Here is an 18,867-nt window from a genome sequence, read left to right as displayed (position 1 = left end):
GGGGAGGATTCGGTGGGCGAACTAAAAGGAAAGTGGGAAGAACTAGGGGAGGAGATAGAGGAGGGTATGTGGGCTGATGCCCTAAGCAGGGTAAGCTCCTCTTCCTCATGCGCCAGGCTTAGCCTGATTCAATTTAAGGTGCTACATAGAGCACACATAACGGGGGCAAGATTGAGCAGGTTCTTTGGAGTGGAGAACAGATGTGGGAGGTGTGGCGGGAGCCCGGCAAACCACGCACATATGTTTTGGGCGTGCCCAGCACTGGTAGGATATTGGAAGGGAGTGACGGGAGTGACCTCGCAGGTGGTGAATGCCCGGGTCAAACCAAGCTGGGGGTTAGCTCTATTTGGAGTTGCAGAAGAGCCGGGAGTGCAGGAGGCGAAAGAGGCCGATGTCGTGGCCTTTGCGTCCCTCGTAGCCCGGCGCAGGATCCTACTCATGTGGAAGGAGGCGAAACCCCCCGGACTGGAGGCCTGGGTAAACGATATGGCGGGGTTTATTAAACTGGAGCAGATAAAGTTTGCCCTGAGAGGATCGGCTCAAGGGTTCACCAGGCGGTGGCAGCCATTTCTCGACTACCTAGGGGAACGTTAGAGGGAAGACAGATGACCAGCAGCAGCTACCCAGGGGGAGGGGGGGAGGAGGTTTAGTTGAGTATAGGTCAATAGAGTATGAGGTTTTGTTACTTGTGTATTATTATTATTATTATTGTTAAAAATTTCTGTTTTGTTATTGTTATCGTTTCGTTTGCTTTGTAAGCGGGAAAAATGTTGTTCAGGAAAACATTTTCAATAAAATATATTTTTTTAAAAATAAAATAAAACTCAGGCTTTTACTATAACTACTGGTTCATTATTGTTTCATTAATTGTAACTTAATTAAGGATCACCACGTATTTCATCATCTGTTGCAGACTCATAGCTAATTAATATAATATTTAATTAATGCAAGATACACTGGTTCTCTACTGAGTACCACACTCCGTATACTTCACCCAGTGTCTATGTCTGTGTATTGAATGTCCTGTTTTTTTCATGTATGGAGCAATCTGTCTGGACTGCACGCAGTACAATACTTATCACTGTACCTCGATACATGTGACAATAAATCAAATCCAATCAAAGAGACAGTTTCTTACTCGTCTTCAGATTGAACAATGAGCCTTCTTAAAACTTATTCATTCATGGGAGGTGGGTGTCACTGGCTGGGCCAGCATTTATTGCTCATTCCAATTGCCCTTGAACTGCATGTCTTGCGAGGCTATTTCAGAAGGCACTTACAAGTCAACCACAACATTGCAGTGGTTCTGGAGTCACGTGTAGGCCAGGCCATGTAAAGAGAGCAGATTTCCTAAAGAACATGAGTGAACCAAACGGCCTTTTACAACAATCGCCAATGTCAACATTAGACTTTTAATTTGAGGCTTTTATTCAATTTCAATATCTGTCGTAGCCAGATTCGATCTCAGATCCCCAGAGCATTAACCTGGGTCTCTGGATTACTAGCCCAGTAACAATACCATTACACCACTGCCTAGCCCACATAGACTTGGCAGAATATGTCGTCTTATAAATTCTCAAAATTATAAAGTAATTTATTTTTTCAAACAAATTCTGATAGCTCTGCAGTTTCTGGAAACATTTTGGTCGATGGTGTTATTTTTTGAAACAAAGATCTAGTCTTTACAATATAATTAATTAATATACCAATTCACTAATGATAATCAATGTTCACTACTGAATAATCATTAATTTAATTATTGTTTTTTGCTATGAAATCAATACATAGTCAATATAGAAAAGGTACAGAAGGTGAAATGGCTGCAGGAAGCCACGTGTTAGATGTATAAAAGGGCTGTCTTGACCTTGTTACTAATGACAGTGAATACACTATGAAAATAACAATTTTGAAACTAAATGTGATTACAGCTTCCTACATTACAACAGTGAATATGTTTCAAAAGTACTCCATTGGCTTTAAAACACTTTTGGAGGTCCAGTGGTAGTGAGAGTTTTATAGAAATGTACACTTGTTCTAATTGTCTGCAATCTCGGATATATTACACTCGGTGTCCTCACCAAAATCATTGATAAAGATTGAGTCTTAATTTTTTGTAATAACATCGTTGACACCATTTTGATACTCTGTGAAACCCAGACACATCATATGCACAGCTTTTGTTGTGAAACACAGCGTGTTGTGACTTGGAATGCACTGTCTATAAATTGTGCTGAAATCTTATTGCACTGTAACTTCCAAAAGGGAATTTGATGCATTCTGAAAAAAAAAAATCGAACAATGAGATTAAATGGATCGCTGTACAAAGAGCTGGCATAGGGAGAATGGGCCAAATAGACTCCTCCGTGCTCTAGGAGCCTTGTGTACATGTAAAACGAGTGGTAACGACCTGGAACCTACTGCCTATGAGGGTGGGAGATGCAGAAATGAGGAAAGGATTTCAACAGGAAATTGGATGGGCACTGAGAGAAATAAACCTATAGGGATTCGGGGACAGAACGGGGCAATGGACAGACTGGCTTGCTCCACAGAGAGCAGACATGGTATCAAAGGGCTGAATGGCCCCATTCCCCACCGTCCAGATGCTGTGATCTCAGGAGAGAAATTCAGCTGCTCCAGTCGCTCCAGCTAACTGGAGTCCCTCATCCCTGGTGCCATTCTTGTAAATTTTCACACTAACTTCATTGCAGTGTTAATGTAAGCCTACTTGTGACAATAATAAAGATTATTATTGTAAATGTCCTCCACAATCTAAGAACTTCACATCTTTCCTAAAGTGTGGGGCCCAAATATAAGGTTCCATTCCGAGGGATAGAATTGAAAAACACGGAGGAAACGTTCAACCTGTTTAGAGCCAGGGTTAGACTGCACTGGGAGTCTCTGTCAACATTGGTCATCTCCATTAGAAAAAGGAAATAGAGGCACTGGAGAAGGTGCAACAAAGGTTCAAAATATACAGAACTGAGAGCATTTAACACTCAAGAAAGGATGGGGCTGCTTTTTTCTGGAAAAGAGAAGACTGATGGGTGACCTGATGGAAGTCTTTAAGATTGTGAAGGGATTCAATAATCCAACAGGAATTTCAGTAGAAACCTCTTTACAAAGCGAGTGGTGAGAATGTGCAACTTGCTACCCCAGCGAGTGGTTCAGGTGAACAGCATGAATCCATTGAACAGGAAGCTAGATACATACATGGGGGAGAATGGAATAAAAGGAGATGCTGATGGGAGAGATGTAGAGGGGTGGGTGGAGGATTATGTGGAGCATAAATACTGACACAGACCATGGCTAACCTCAGCCGGTATGGGAATTTAACCTGTGCTGTTGGTGTCACTCAGCACAAACCAGACATCCAGCCAACTGAGCTAACCGATCCCCGTGTAAATCTGTAATAATTGCTTAAATATTACTGATTGTCTGTCTCACACCATACTATTTAATGTAGTTTCCCAGTGCACCTCAGACAACTTGCCCCTCATACCCGGATAGTTTCCTTCTGTGAGAAGCACCAAGATAAATTAAACAAAAGAACCATGTAACCACCATAGCCCATCTTCATGGCAATGTGGCATAGATTTTGGGGTTTCCAAACAGAAATAGTAATGCAATATCTTCTAATCTCCAAACACCCTTTCACTCTTTGATCCTTGTGAAATGCGAAACCAGATATTCGCAAGAAGGCTCAGAGAGAATCAGCCCACTGGAGGCGAAGTCGTGAGACCGGTCAGTCCAGCAGAAAGAAACCCTCTGACCATCCCCATTGACCAACAGAATGAATAAAATGCAGTCCTGGATGTAATTGAGAACAGAAACAATAACAGCAGAATCCAATCCCTGTAATCAGTTGTGAACTTGTTGGTGTCTCAGAAGGTGCGATGAAGTGGGCAGCATGGTGGCGCACTGCTTAGCACTGCTGCCTCACGGCGCCAATGTCCCAGGTTCGATCCCGACTCTGGGTCACTGTCCGTGTGGAGTTTGTACATTGTCTCCGTGTGGAGACAACTTCTCCCCGTGTTTGCGTGGGTTTCGCCCCCACAACCCAAAGATGTGTAGGGTAGGTGGATTGGCCACGCTAAATTGCCCCTTAATTGGAAAAAAATAATTGTATTCTTTAAATTTATATATTTTAAAAAAGTGCGATGAATTACAAAACCCCTTCACACATTGAGGGCAGGTGAATGGCCTCTCCCCAGTATAAACTCCCTGTTGTGACTGCAGACGGCATAACCGAGTGAATCGCGCAAACAGACATAAACGGGTGTGAGATAATCGGGATTGTGGAGACATGGCCCAAGGGTGACCAGGGATGGGAACTGAATATATTCAGTATTTTGGAAGGACAGACAAAAAGGAAAAGGCAGTGGAGTGGCAGAGGAAATTAATGCAATAGTGGGGTAGGATATTAGCACCAATAATGTGGAATCTGTATGGGTAGAGCTGAGGAACACCAAGGGGCATGGAAATTAATGGGCATCGTATATAGACGCCCAAACTGCAGTGGTGATGTTGGGAATGGCCTAAAACAGGAAATTAGGCTGACTGTAAATGTTCCTACAGGTACGTCAAGAGAAAAAGATTGGGGAAGTCAAATGTAGGTTCCTTACAGTCAGAAACAGGAGAATGTATAATAGGGGACAAAGAAATGGCTGAGCAAATAAATACATATTTTGGTTCTGTCTTCACAAATGAGGGCACAAATCAGACACCAGACATGTTGGGGAACGCAGGATTTAGTGAGAGGGAGGAACTGAAGGAGATCAATATTAGTAGAGAAATGGTGTTGGGGAAATTGATGGGATTGAAAGCTGATAAATCCCCAGGGCCTGATAATCTGCATCCCAAAGTACTTAAAGAAGTGGCTCTAGAAATAGTGGATGCATTGGTGGTCATCACCCAGGATTCTATAGACTCTGGAACAGTTCCTGCAGATTGGAGGTTGGCTTATGTAACTCCACTATTTAAAAAGCGAGATAGAGAGAAAAAAGGGAATTATAGACCAGTAAGCCTGACATCGGCAAAATTCTAGAATCCATTATCAAAGATTTTAAAGCAAAGCACTAAGAAAACATGGCATGATCGGGCAGAGTCAGCAAGGATTTATGAAGGAGAAATCATGCTTGACAAATCGACTGGAATTCTTCGAGGATGTAACTAGCAGAGTTGATGAGGGGGAGCCAGTGGATGTGGTATATTTGGACTTTCAGATGGCTTTTGACAAAGTCCCGCGTAAGAGATCAGCGTGTAAAATTAAAGCACATGAGATTAGGGGTAGTGTGTTGAGATAGGTAGAAAATTGGTTGGCAGACAGGAAACAAAGAGTAGGGATTAATGGGTGTTTTTCAAATTGGCAGGCAGTGACCAATGGGGTACTGCAGGGATCGGTGCTAGGACCCCAGATATTCACAAGATATATTAATGATTTTTTTAAAAAATTTAATTACCCAATCTTTTTTTCCAATTAAGGGGCAATTTATCGTGGCCAATTCACCTACCCTGCACATCTTTGGGTTATGGGGGTGGACTCACGCAGGCACGGGGAGAACTTGTCTCCACACGGACTCATAACAAGAAGGCAGACTATTAGCTGAATGGCCGTAAATTAGGAGAGAAGAATGTGCAACGAGACCTGGGTATCCTTGTACACCAGTCACTGAAGGTATGCATGCAGCTACAGCAGGCGGTAAAGAAGGCAAATGATATGCTAGCCTTCATTGCGAGCGGATTAGAGTACAGGAGCAGGGATATCTTGCTGCAATTATACAGGACCTTGGCGAGACCATACCTGGAATGTTGTGTGCAGTTTTGGTCTCCTTATCTGAGGAAGGATGTCGTTGCTCTAGAGGGAGTGCAGCGAAGGTTTACCAGACTGATTCCTGGGATGGTGGGACTGATGTATGAGAGATTGAATCAGTTAGGATTGTATTCGCTGGAGTTCAGAAGAATGGGGCATCTCATAGAAACCTAAAATATTCTAACAGGACTTGACAGGGTAGATGTGGGAAAGATTTTCCCGATGGTGGGAGTGTACAGAACCAGAGGTCGCAGTCTGAGGATACGAGGTAGACCATTTAGGACAGAGATGAGGAGAAATTTCTTCAACCAGAGAGTGGTGAGCCTGTGGAATTTGTCACCACGAGAAATAGTTGAGGCCAATACATTGTATGCCTTCAAGAAGCAGTTGGATATAGCACTTAGGGTGAAGGGTATCAAAGGATATGGAGGGGAAAGCGGGATTAAGTTATGGAGTTGGATGATAAGCAATGATCAGAATGAATGGCAGAGCAGGTGCTAAGGGCCAAATGGCCTCTTCCTGCTCCTATTTTCTATGGTTCTGTGTAATGCCTTCCCACACTAAGAGCAGGTGAATGGTTTCTCCCCAGTGTGAACTCGCTGGTGTCTCAGCAGGGTGGATGAATCAATGAATCCCTTCCCACACTGAGAGCAGATGAATGGCCTCTCCCCAGTGTGAACTCGTAGGTGTGTCTGCAGTTTGGACGAATCAATGAATCCCTTCCCACACTGAGAGCAGGTGAATGGCCTCTCCCCAGTGTGAATGCGCTGGTGTGTCTGCAGGCTGGATAACTGACTGAATCCCTTCCCACACTGAGAGCAGGTGAACGGCCTCTCCCCAGTGTGAACTCGCTGGTGTCTCAGGAGGGTGGATAAATCAATAAATCCCTTCCTACAATGAGAGCAGGTGAATGGCCTCTCCCCAGAATGAACTCGCTTGTGTGTCTGCAGGTTGGATAACCAAGTGAATCCCTTCCCACACTGAGAGCAGATGAATGGCCTCTCCCCAGTGTGAACTTGCAGGTGTCTCCGCAGGGCGGGTGAATGAATGAATCCTTGCCCACACTGAGAGCAGGTGAATGGTCTCTCCCCAGTGTGGACTCGCTGGTGTGTCTGCAGGCTGGACAACCGAGTGAATCCCTTCCCACACTGAGAGCAGGTGAATGGCTTCTCCTCAGTGTGAACTCGCTGATGGATCCGCAGGGTGGATGAATCAATGAATCCCTTCCCACACTGAGAGCAGGTGAATGGCCTCTCCCCAGTGTGAACTCGCTGATGTCTCTGCAGGGTGGATGAATCACGGAACGCTTTCCCACACTGAGAGCAGGTGAACGGCCTCTCCCCAGTGTGAATTTGCTGATGTCTCAGCAGGGTGGATGAATCACGGAACGCTTTCCCACACTGAAAGCAGGTGAACGGCTTCTCCCCAGTGTAATTTTGCTGATGTCTCTGCAGGCTGGATAATTGAGTGAATCCTTTCCCACACTGAGAGCAGGTGAATGGCCTCTCCCCAGTGTGAACTCGCTGGTGTCTCTGCAGGTTGGATGAATCAATGAATCTCTGCCCACACTGAGAGCAGGTGAACGGCCTCTTCCCAGTGTGAATGCGGCGATGAATCTCCAGCTCAGATGGGAATCTGTATCCCTTCCCACATTTCCATGATTTCTCCATGTTTTGGGTCGACTCGTGTCTCTCCAGATTGGACATCAGTGGAAGCGTTGTCTACACACAGAATATGTGCATTGTCTCTCCTCACTGTGAATGGTGTGATGTTTTTTTAGGCTGTGTAACTGGTTTAAGCTCTTTCCACAGTCAGTTCACTGGAACACTCTCACTCGGGCGTGTGTTGTGTGCTTTTCCAGTCACACTCACGTTTAAAATCTTTTGAAGCCGACAGATCGGACAAACATTTCTCCTTCTTGCCGATGATATTCAGAGCCCGATGATATTCAGATCAGAAGGAATCGAGTGAGTTTGTCACATCAAGACGTGATGTTTGAGATTTCTGTCTATAATTCCTCCTCTTCTGATATCCTTTAAAAACAATTTACAAAAGTCATCATTGTTATTACAGGATAGAAATTCAGAACAGACAGTTCTAGTTCCTATGGGACATTATTTACACTCTTGTTCTCCAAAAGCTGTAAATCTCCATCCCACACAATCTCCCTCCATTCTCACTCTGCTGAATGTAATATTCACCCTCCCAATTCTCCTGAAGGTGCTGATTCAGGCTGATTGACAGATCCAAGCTCAGCTCACTGCTTCCTGACCAGCACCCAGCGATTAGAATAGGAGCAAGAGTAGGCCATTCAGCCCACCGAGTCTGCTCAACCATTCAATGAGATCCTTGGCCGATCTACCTCAGCACCATTTTCCCGCACGATCCCAATATCCCTCGATATATTCAATATCTAGAAACCTATCAATATCTGTCTTTTCTTTTAACAAACAATTTTATTGAGGTATTTTAGGCATATAGAAAAAGTGATATTGTATAGTACAAAAAAAGTCAAGACACAAATTAAACATAGTGCAAACCACGGTTCTGTTCACACAAGGACCTGCCTCAATATCCCCCTACTCTACTCTAGCCCCCACCCCACCCGACGCTTAATCCTCTGCGAAGAAGTCAATAAATGGCTGCCACCTTTGGGCGAACCTTTCAAGGCGTACTTGACTTTCTCTAGGCCAAGAAAGTTTGTCATGTCCGATAGCCATACCTCAGCCCTCGGGGGCTTTGAGTCCCTCCATGCTAACAGTATTCATCGCCGGGCTACCAGGGAAGCAAAGGCCAGAGCGTCGGCCTCTCTCTCTTCCTGGACTTCCGGATCCTCCGAAACCCCAAAGATTGCCACCTCCGGGCTCATTGCCACCCCAGTTTTCAATACCCGGGACATGACATCTGCGAATCCCTGCCAATACCCCCTGAGTTTAGGGCACAACCAGAACATGTGTACATGGTTAGCCGGCCCTCAGGCGCATCTAGCACACTTGTCCTCCAGCCCGAAGAATTTGCTCATCTGGGCCACTGTCATGTGGGCCCGGTGCATGACCTTAAACTGGATCAGGCTGAGCCTGGCGCATGTGCGGTCGTATTTACTCTGCTCAGGGCTTCTGCCCAGATACTGTCCTCCATCTCCCCCCACACCCCCCGAGCTCCTCGTCCCACTTAAGCTTCAGGTCCTCGGTCTGCTTATCCTCAGCTCCCATTAGATCCTTGTAGACGTCTGAGACTACCCTCTCCCCTAGAAACTACCCTGTCCTGCCTCCCCTTCGGCGGGATATGTGGGAAGGACGGCACCAGTCTGCGTAGGAAATCCCGCACCTGTAAGTATCGAAAGTCGTTCCCTCTCGTCAGCCCAAACTTCTCCTCCAGCGCCCTCATGCCCGGAAAGCTCCCTTCCAGGAACAGATCCCCCATCCTCACAATCCCCGCCCTCCTCCACAGTCGATACCCCCCGTCCATGTTCCCCAGGGCAAATCGGTGGTTGCCGCAGATTGGGGTCCACACCGATGCTCTTACCTCCCCTACATGCCTCCTCCACTGGCCCCAGATCCGAAGAGCCGCCACCACTATCGGGCTGGTGGAGTTCCGTGCCGGCGGAAGCTGCAGAGGCGCCGTGACCGGGGCTGCTAAGCTAGTGCCCCTACACGAAACAGCATCAATATCTGTCTTGAACATACCTGATGACTGAGGCTCCACATTCCTCTGGGGTAGAGAATTCCAAAGCTTCACCACATCCTTGAGTGAAGAGATCCCTCCTCATCTCAGCTTTCACTCTATTTTCCTACCTGTTCCCCATAACCCTTAACTCCATTGTCAATAAAATTTCTGTCAAACTTGTGCTTCAATATATTCGATGGCCCCCAGACTCCACTGGTCCCTGTGGAAGAGAAATCCAAAGACTAACAACCCTCTGAGGGAAGAGATGACTAGAAATATATAACGTAGCTACAGTCTTATATTACGAGAAATAACAATACATTTACTTTATTACAAAACAGTAAATAATATATCTAACCTGTACCATGTAACAACACTGGACATATCTCTGTCCATTATTAATTTAATTGCCCTGAAATGTCAGCCATCTCCTGGGGAAATCACCCCTTTAATTATGAACATTAGGAAAGAGGCAATCCTTTTTTGAAAAAATTTAGAGTAGCCAATTATTTTTTTTCCAATTAAGGGGCAATTTAGCGGGGCCAATCCACCTACCCTGCACATCTTTGGGGGGAGACCCACGCAGACACGGGGAGAATGTGCAAACTCCACACGGACAGTGACCCAGGGCCTGGATTCGAACCCTGGTCCTCAGCGCCATAGGCAGCAGTGCTAACCACTGTGCCACGCCCCTCCCCAGAGAAACAAGAATTGTCTGTTCAGAATTTCTATCCTGGATTGACAGTGAAGACTTTTTTCTTAAATTACAAAAAAATTAAATTTAGACTACCCAATTCTTTTCCCCCCCCTGATTAAGGAGTAATTTTAGCGTGGCCAATTCACCTACCTGCACATCTTATTGGATTATGGGGGCCAGACCCACGCAGACACGGGGAGAACGTGCAAACTCCATACAGACAGTGGCCCGGATCAAACCACTGAGCCACCGTACCTGCCCCTACAGTGATGACATTTGTGAATTCCTTTTACAGGATATTACAAGGGGAGGATTTACATATGGGAACTCAAATCAAACTTCACATCAAGATTTAATAGAGTCACTTCATTCATCAGGACCTGAATATCATTGGCCTGTGAATGGTGAAGAAGAAATGTTTGTCTGTTCTGTCTGTAGGAAAAGATTTTCAAGATCAGTGTGACTGAAAAAAAACCCGATACACACACATCTCGGGTGAGAGTGTTCCAGTGAACTGACTGTGGAAAGAGCTTTTAACCAGTTACACAGTCTGAAAAAACATCACACCATTCCCACAGCGGGGAGACCGTACACGTGCTTTCTATGGGGATAAGACTTCAACAGATCGTCAAACGTGGAAAGCAACAAGGACACCAGCAGCATGCTGAAACCATGGAAATATGGGGACTGTGGGAAGGGATTCAGATCCGCATGTGAGCTGGAGACTGATCACCATCGTCATACCGGCGAAAGACCATTCACCTGTTCTGAGTGTGGGAAGGGATTCACTCAGTTATTCCAGTGAGGGTTTATCCTCGAGGTGGGCAATATCATCGTTCTTTTTCTTTTTGTGCTGAGAGGGGTTGCCCTGCCAGAAGTGAGCTGGTGAATGAGAGTGAGATGGGGGCTGCAGTTGTTGAACCAGTTTTGGCTGGTTTTGTCTGGGTCAGAGCCGGGGGGGGCGGGGTTTGGTTTCAATTTGTGCATCTGGGTGGGGCGTTGGCAGGAAATGGGGGTGGGACAGAGGGGTTAGCTTGCTGGTGATGACTTTAGAACTGTTTTTGTTTTACTCTCAGGGTGTGTGTGGCAACCATCTTGTGTGGACCCTTGGCCTGTACTTTTTGAAGATTTACTTGATCGTCCCTCACGGTGGAAATGGCTGATTCCATGTTGGGGAAGTGGGGGTGGGAGACCCCGGATTTGGCTGGTCACCTAGAATGTAAGGGGATTGGGTGGAACAGTAAAGAGGTTGAGTGTTTTTGCTCAATGAAAGAATCTAAATGCTGGTGTGGTGTTCTTGCAGGAGACTCACTTGCAGGTTAGAGATCAGACCAGGGTGGCATGGCAGCGCAGTGGTTAGCACTGCTGCCTAACAGCACCGAGGTCCCAGGTTTGATCCTGGCCCCGCATCATTGGCTGTGTGAAGTTTGCTCATTCTCCCCATGTCTGCATGGACTTCGCCCCACATCCTAAAGCTGTGCAGGTTAGGTGGATTGGCCACGTGAAATTGCCCCTTAATTGGAAAAAAAAAATAATTGGGTACTCTAAACATGTAGAAAAAAAAGAGATCAGACAAGACTGCGGAGGGGTGAGCCAAGTGTTTCACTCGGGCTTTGACGAAGGGCTCGAGCTGCTGCAATTCTAATTAATAAACAGATTCCTCTTTCGGCCATTGGGCTTGTTGCGGACACTAATGGGAGATACATGGTGGTCAGCGGGTCTTTGGCGTACATTTCGTGGTCTATGCCCCTAACTGGGACGATGGGCGGATGGTAGCCCAGTGGTTAGCACTGTTGCTTCACAGCGCCAGGGACCCAGGTTCAATTCCCGGCTTGGGTCACTGTCTGTGAGGGGTTTGCACATTCTCTCCGTGTCAGCATAGGTTTCCTACGGGTGTTCCGTGGGTTTATTATTGTGGCAATAATAAAGATTATTATTATGTGGCATTTGTGAAAAAATTGTTGGGATCCATCCCAGACCTGGATACAGATCAATTGATTCTTGGAGGGGGCTTCAATTGTGTTCTGGATCCTAAATGGACTGGTCCAACCCCATTCAACCTCTACAATATCACAGAAAAAGGAATGAAACCAGGCGGACCATCCGACATCGACCCAGGCACCAGAAACGACAATGGGAAACCCAGCAAAAGATTTTTAAAAACTGTTCCCATCAGCAAATTGTAAAAGGATTACAGGACACAGATTTAAGGTTGTGAACAAGATCTACAGGGGAGATAGGAGGTAGTCATTTTGTACAGATCTGGAACTCAATGCTTACACACAAAGATTGATAATCTCCAGGTCCTGATAACTCGAATGGTGGTGTCAGAATTTGATGTGAGGATTGGTTGTGAGTTTCCTGTCTGCAAATCCCTTTCTAATCCCCCATGAAAGAAGTTTACATAGGCATCACTGTCAGTCCAGAAATGTAATTCAGGAAAGATAAATATTTCTCCTGGTTTGAATTTGCTGTGTGTAAATCCTCCCCTACTAATCCCCTGTAAAAGGAGTTTCCAAAATTAATCACTGTCAGTCCAGGAAAGAAATCCACTACATTCTGCCCTCTTGCTCCCTGGTCCACAATGACCACTCATGCTCCCCTCTGTACACTGACCCGCGTTGTCATCAGCAGTCCCCTGATTTGAGGGTGATGTTGACTCAGGGTTGCGAGTTGCTGCCCTGGGTCTTCATGTGACGGAACAGAGCCGCAGAGCTTTGGACACATGGGTCAGGATGTCCAATGATGTGAAGTGCATATGTTTTAATGCAAGGAGCATTACGGGTAAGGCAGATGAACTTAGAGCTTGGATTACTACTTGGAACTATGATGTTGTTGCCATTACAGAGACCTGGTTGAGGGAAGGGCAGGATTGGCAGCTAAACGTTCCAGGATTTAGATGTTTCAGGCGGGATAGAGGGGGATGTAAAAGGGGAGGCGGAGTTGCGCTACTTGGTCAGGAGAGTATCACAGCTATACAGCGAGAGGACACCTCAGAGGGCAGTGAGGCTATATGGGTAGAGATCAGGAATAAGAAGGGTGCAGTCACAATGTTGGGGGTATACTACAGGCCTCCCAACAGCCAGCGGGAGATAGAGGAGCAGATAGGTAGACAGATTTTGGAAAAGAGTAAAAACAACAGGGTTGTGGTGATGGGAGACTTCAACTTCCCCAATATTGACTGGGACTCACTTAGTGCCAGGGGCTTAGACGGGGCAGAGTTTGTAAGGAGCATCCAGGAGGGCTTCTTAAAACAATATGTAAACAGTCCAACTAGGGAAGGGGCGGTACTGGACCTGGTATTGGGGAATGAGCCCGGCCAGGTGGTAGATGTTTCAGTAGGGGAGCATTTCGGTAACAGTGACCACAATTCAGTAAGTTTTAAAGTACTGGTGGACAAGGATAAGAGTGGTCCGAGGATGAATGTGCTAAACTGGGGGAAGGCTAATTATAACAATATTAGGCGGGAACTGAAGAACATAGATTGGGGGCGGATGTTTGAGGGCAAATCAACATCTGACATGTGGGAGGCTTTCAAGTGTCAGTTGAAAGGAATACAGGACAGGCATGTTCCTGTGAGGAAGAAAGATAAATACGGCAATTTTCGGGAACCTTGGATGACGAGTGATATTGTAGGCCTCGTCAAAAAGAAAAAGGAGGCATTTGTCAGGGCTAAAAGGCTGGGAACAGACGAAGCCTGTGTGGCATATAAGGAAAGTAGGAAGGAACTTAAGCAAGGAGTCAGGAGGGCTAGAAGGGGTCATGAAAAGTCATTGGCAAATAGGGTTAAGGAAAATCCCAAGGCTTTTTACACTTACATAAAAAGCAAGAGGGTAGCCAGGGAAAGGGTTGGCCCACTGAAGGATAGGCTAGGGAATCTATGTGTGGAGCCAGAGGAAATGGGCGAGGTACTAAATGAATACTTTGCATCAGTATTCACCAAAGAGAAGGAATTGGTAGATGTTGAGTCTGGAGAAGGGGGTGTAGATAGCCTGGGTCACATTGTGATCCAAAAAGACGAGGTGTTGGGTGTCTTAAAAAATATTAAGGTAGATAAGTCCCCAGGGCCGGATGGGATCTACCCCAGAATACTGAAGGAGGCTGGAGAGGAAATTGCTGAGGCCTTGACAGAAATCTTTGGATCCTCGCTGTCTTCAGGGGATGTCCCGGAGGACTGGAGAATAGCCAATGTTGTTCCTCTGTTTAAGAAGGGTGGCAGGGATAATCCCGGGAACTACAGGCCGGTGAGCCTTACTTCAGTGGTAGGGAAATTACTGGAGAGAATTCTTCGAGACAGGATCTACTCCCATTTGGAAGCAAATGGACGTATTAGTGAGAGGCAGCACGGTTTTGTGAAGGGGAGGTCGTGTCTCACTAACTTGATAGAGTTTTTCGAGGAGGTCACTAAGATGATTGATGCAGGTAGGGCAGTAGATGTTGTCTATATGGACTTCAGTAAGGCCTTTGACAAGGTCCCTCATGGTAGACTAGTACAAAAGGTGAAGTCACACGGGATCAGGGGTGAACTGGCAAGGTGGATACAGAACTGGCTAGGCCATAGAAGGCAGAGGGTAGCAATGGAGGGATGCTTTTCTAATTGGAGGGCTGTGACCAGTGGTGTTCCACAGGGATCAGTGCTGGGACCTTTGCTCTTTGTAGTATATATAAATGATTTGGAGGAAAATGTAACTGGTCTGATTAGTAAGTTTGCAGACGACACAAAGGTTGGTGGAATTGCGGATAGCGATGAGGACTGTCTGAGGATACAGCAGGATTTAGATTGTCTGGAGACTTGGGCGGAGAGATGGCAGATGGAGTTTAACCTGGACAAATGTGAGGTAATGCATTTTGGAAGGGCTAATGCAGGTAGGGAATATACAGTGAATGGTAGAACCCTCAAGAGTATTGAAAGTCAAAGAGATCTAGGAGTACAGGTCCACAGATCACTGAAAGGGGCTACACAGGTGGAGAAGGTAGTCAAGAAGGCATACGGCATGCTTGCCTTCATTGGCCGGGGCATTGAGTATAAGAATTGGCAAGTCATGTTGCAGCTGTATAGAACCTTAGTTAGGCCACACTTGGAGTATAGTGTTCAATTCTGGTCGCCACACTACCAGAAGGATGTGGAGGCTTTAGAGAGGGTGCAGAAGAGATTTACCAGAATGTTGCCTGGTATGGAGGGCATAAGCTATGAGGAGCGATTGAATAAACTCGGTTTGTTCTCACTGGAACGAAGGAGGTTGAGGGGCGACCTGATAGAGGTATACAAAATTATGAGGGGCATAGACAGAGTGGATAGTCAGAGGCTTTTCCCCAGGGTAGAGGGGTCAATTACTAGGGGGCATAGGTTTAAGGTGAGAGGGGCAAAGTTTAGAGTAGATGTACGAGGCAAGTTTTTTACGCAGAGGGTAGTGGGTGCCTGGAACTCACTACCGGAGGAGGTAGTGGAGGCAGGGACGATAGGGACATTTAAGGGGCATCTTGACAAATATATGAATAGGATGGGAATAGAAGGATACGGACCCAGGAAGTGTAGAAGATTGTAGTTTAGTCGGGCAGTATGGTCGGCACGGGCTTGGAGGGCCGAAGGGCCTGTTCCTGTGCTGTACATTTCTTTGTTCTTTGTTCTTTGTTGATGCAGTGAAATCCGGAGAGCAGGATTTGCTTCCTTTTCTTTTCATCTCTGCCAGCGCTTTGCATCAAGAAGACATTGGGACTCAAAGACGAATGACGTTTGATGGACAAGTTGTCTCCATTCTGAACAATGGGGAACAAGCTCCTCCCACTCATTGAAACATCGCCCCCAACAAAGACGGCAAACGCGCATGCGCCCTGATGCACATCCAATAAAGATGGCGGCCGTTAACTCGAGCCGAAATGAGGAGTTGCAGTTCTGCTCGGTACAAACTGGGTCCCAGAAATGTTTTCCGCGGTTTGCGGCTCACAACAGCTTTACACAACGTTTCCGCCCACTCCCGCGATCTGTCGTTCCCTCATATTGTTAAACGCCTCTTACCAATTTACGATCTGAAAAAGACGTCCTTCTCCTTCGCCACTACCCACACTGCGCATGCTTCAATCACAGCCTGGCCCCGCCCCTCATTCACTCCGATTAGTTGGAGGACCAGCCGCCCTCACTTGGTCCTCCAGTCCCGCCTCGTCTTCCTATTGGACGGGACCTACCATCAATCACCCGGATATTGTGACGGTGATAGACGGTGAGAGCGGCCACAGGCTCAGGCTGACTGGCTGATTGTTCCTGTCTCTGCCTCCTCCCCAGTCCTGCTGCCCCACCCTCTGTCCTCCCACCCCTGTGCCTGAGGTGGGAGTGGGACCGCCTGAGACTGCAGACCCTGCCCTCTGTCCTCCCGCCCCTCTGCCTGAAATGGGAGTGGGACCACTTCATGCAAAGTAAATAATGTAAATCGCTTATTGTCACAAGTAGGCTTCAAATGAAGTTACTGTGAAAAGCCCCTAGTCGCTACATTCCGGCGCCTGTTCGGGGAGGCTGTTACTGGAATTGAACCGTGCTGCTGGCCTGCCTTGGTCTGCTTTCAAAGCCAGCGATTTAGCCCTGTGCTAAATGTTTTTCCTACCAGTACAGGCAGATCTAAAATAAATACATTTGTCTCTTTGGGAAAGATGCATCATCAATGGGTGCACACTCTCCCCGTGTCTGAGTGGGTTTCCTCCGGGTGCTCCGGTTTCCTCCCACAAGTCCCGAAAGACGTGCTTGTTAGGTGAATTGGACATTCTGAATTCTCCCTCCGTGACCTGAACAGGTGCCGGAGTGTGGCGACTCGAGGCTTTTCACAGTAACTTCATTGCAGTGTTAATGTAAGCCTCTAATAGAGATTATTATTAAAGAAGGAAGTAAAGGATTAAACTGAAAGTGCTGTACAAATCTGAAAAGGTTTGTGTTCGGTCAAAGGTGGGACCGATTTTAAGAAGCAGCAAAAAATGACCAAAAAAAAATAAAGAGGTAGGAAGGAAGTGGAGCCTGAGGGCAAACTAGCTCGAATATATAAATAGATAGAATCAGATGTGGCATGATTTATACAGTTGGGAATTAAGGTCAGTACTTCAGCTTGGAACTGCCAACAAACAGCCTCGTCCATAGTACTTGAGGAAAAGGACAGTCACATTGCTGGGTGTTTATTGTAGACCACCAGATAGTTAGCGGGAAATTGAGGAGCAACTATGTGCACAATTCATGGAGGTGTGTAAAAATAATAATAGGGTAATTATATAAGGTGATTTCAACTTTCCCAACATTAATTGGAATAGTCATCATGTTAAGAGTTTAGATAACTTTTATTAATGTCACAAGTAGGCTTACATTAACACTGCAATGATGTTACTGTGAAAATCCCCTAGTCGCCACATTCCGGCTCCTGTTCAGGTACACAGAGAGAATTCAGAATTTCCAATCCACCTAACAAGCAGATGGAGTAGAGTTCTGAAAATGTATGCAGGAGAACCTTTTAGCTCAATATGTAGAGGGTCCAACAAGGGATGGTGCAGTGCTGGACCTAATTCTAGGGAATGAAGCCGGCAGGTGGTTGATGTGTTGGAGGGGGAGCATTTTAGTGATAGCGACCACAACTTGGAGCAAAATAAAATGGACAAGTTGCAAAAAAAGGTTGTGTATTGGGGGAGAACGGATTTTAGTAAAATAAGGCCAAGGAAGGGCAAGAGTTACTTGTGGGGAAATCTACAGAAGAGCACTGGGGCATTCAAAAAGGAAATGGGGAGGGTATAGGCCAAACATGTTCCCTCAAGGGTAATAGGAAGGAGTAACAAGCACAGAGAACCATGGATGGCCAGAGACATTCAGGATACGATGAGAAGGGAAAGAGAGGCTTTTAGCAAGTACAAGGGGAGCAATCAACAAAGGCATTAGTGGAGCACAGAAAGTGCAGGATGGAGTTTAAGAAAGCAATTAAGAGAGCAAAGAGGGGACATGAGAAAGTTCTGGCTGGTAAAAGTAGGGAAAATCCCAAGATGTTCTGTAAGTATATCAATAACCGGGGAAAGAGTAGGGCCCATTCGGGACAAGGGGGGATCTGTGGGTGGAGCCAGAGGACATTGGCAGGATGTTGAGCAAATTCTTCACATCTGTCTTCACCCAAGAGAATGAGGAGGTAGACGTGGAACTCGGGGAGAGAGACTGAGGTTCTTGAGCAAATAGGGAATGACAAGGTATTGGAGATGTTGCAGGCTTAAAAGTGGACAAATCTCCATATGCAGATGATGTGTGTCCCAGGATGCTGTGGGAGGGAAGGGAGGAGATTACAGGGACTCTGCCCCAAATTTTTAATTCCTCTCTGGCCACAGAGGACTGGAGAACAGCTAATATGATCCCACTATTTAAGAAAGATTGTAGAGATAAGCCAGGGAACTACAGAACAGTGAGTCTCATGTCAGTGGTAGAGAAACTATTGGCGAAAATTCTGAATCTATTTCCACTTGGAGAGGCAAGGATTGATCAGGATTAGTCAGTGACGAATGTGATATAAAATAGTTACTTTAGAGTTACTAGTTAATGTATGTAGAAATAAGCCACTTTGATTCTGGCAGTTAGGGACAAAGGGGTTTGAGACTGCATGGAAAAAGCAGGAAGAGGTGTGTCTATGAGAGTGATGCTGCATTGATAGGGGCCAGAGAAAGGGATTGGAAGTGAGCCAATCAGAAT

General features: G+C 46.2%; 1 protein-coding gene across 2 annotated transcripts in view; it reads right to left on the bottom strand.

Moving 5' to 3' along the window:
* The window catches only part of LOC140422331 (uncharacterized), a 38,140-nt gene extending 21,903 nt beyond the window's left edge, over window positions 1–16,237 (bottom strand). The window contains exons 1-3 of one of the 2 annotated variants that reach the window (XM_072507361.1): window positions 16,189–16,235; window positions 9,496–9,695; window positions 6,791–7,842 (exon numbers count right to left, since the gene is read on the bottom strand). In XM_072507361.1, the coding sequence (XP_072363462.1) occupies window positions 6,791–7,515 (725 nt within the window). In that variant the 5' untranslated portion in view covers window positions 7,516–7,842; window positions 9,496–9,695; window positions 16,189–16,235. Of the gene's footprint in view, window positions 1–1,404; window positions 7,843–9,495; window positions 9,696–16,188 lie in introns of those variants that run through there. The other variant, XM_072507360.1, reaches the window with a different exon arrangement.
* Between the last annotated feature and the right edge of the window lie 2,630 nt (window positions 16,238–18,867).

Source organism: Scyliorhinus torazame, chromosome 5, assembly GCF_047496885.1.
Source record: "Scyliorhinus torazame isolate Kashiwa2021f chromosome 5, sScyTor2.1, whole genome shotgun sequence".
Classification (NCBI taxonomy): Eukaryota; Metazoa; Chordata; class Chondrichthyes; order Carcharhiniformes; family Scyliorhinidae; genus Scyliorhinus; species Scyliorhinus torazame.
Note: the sequence above shows the minus strand (reverse complement) of the source record. Positions and strands in the feature narration are given on the sequence as shown.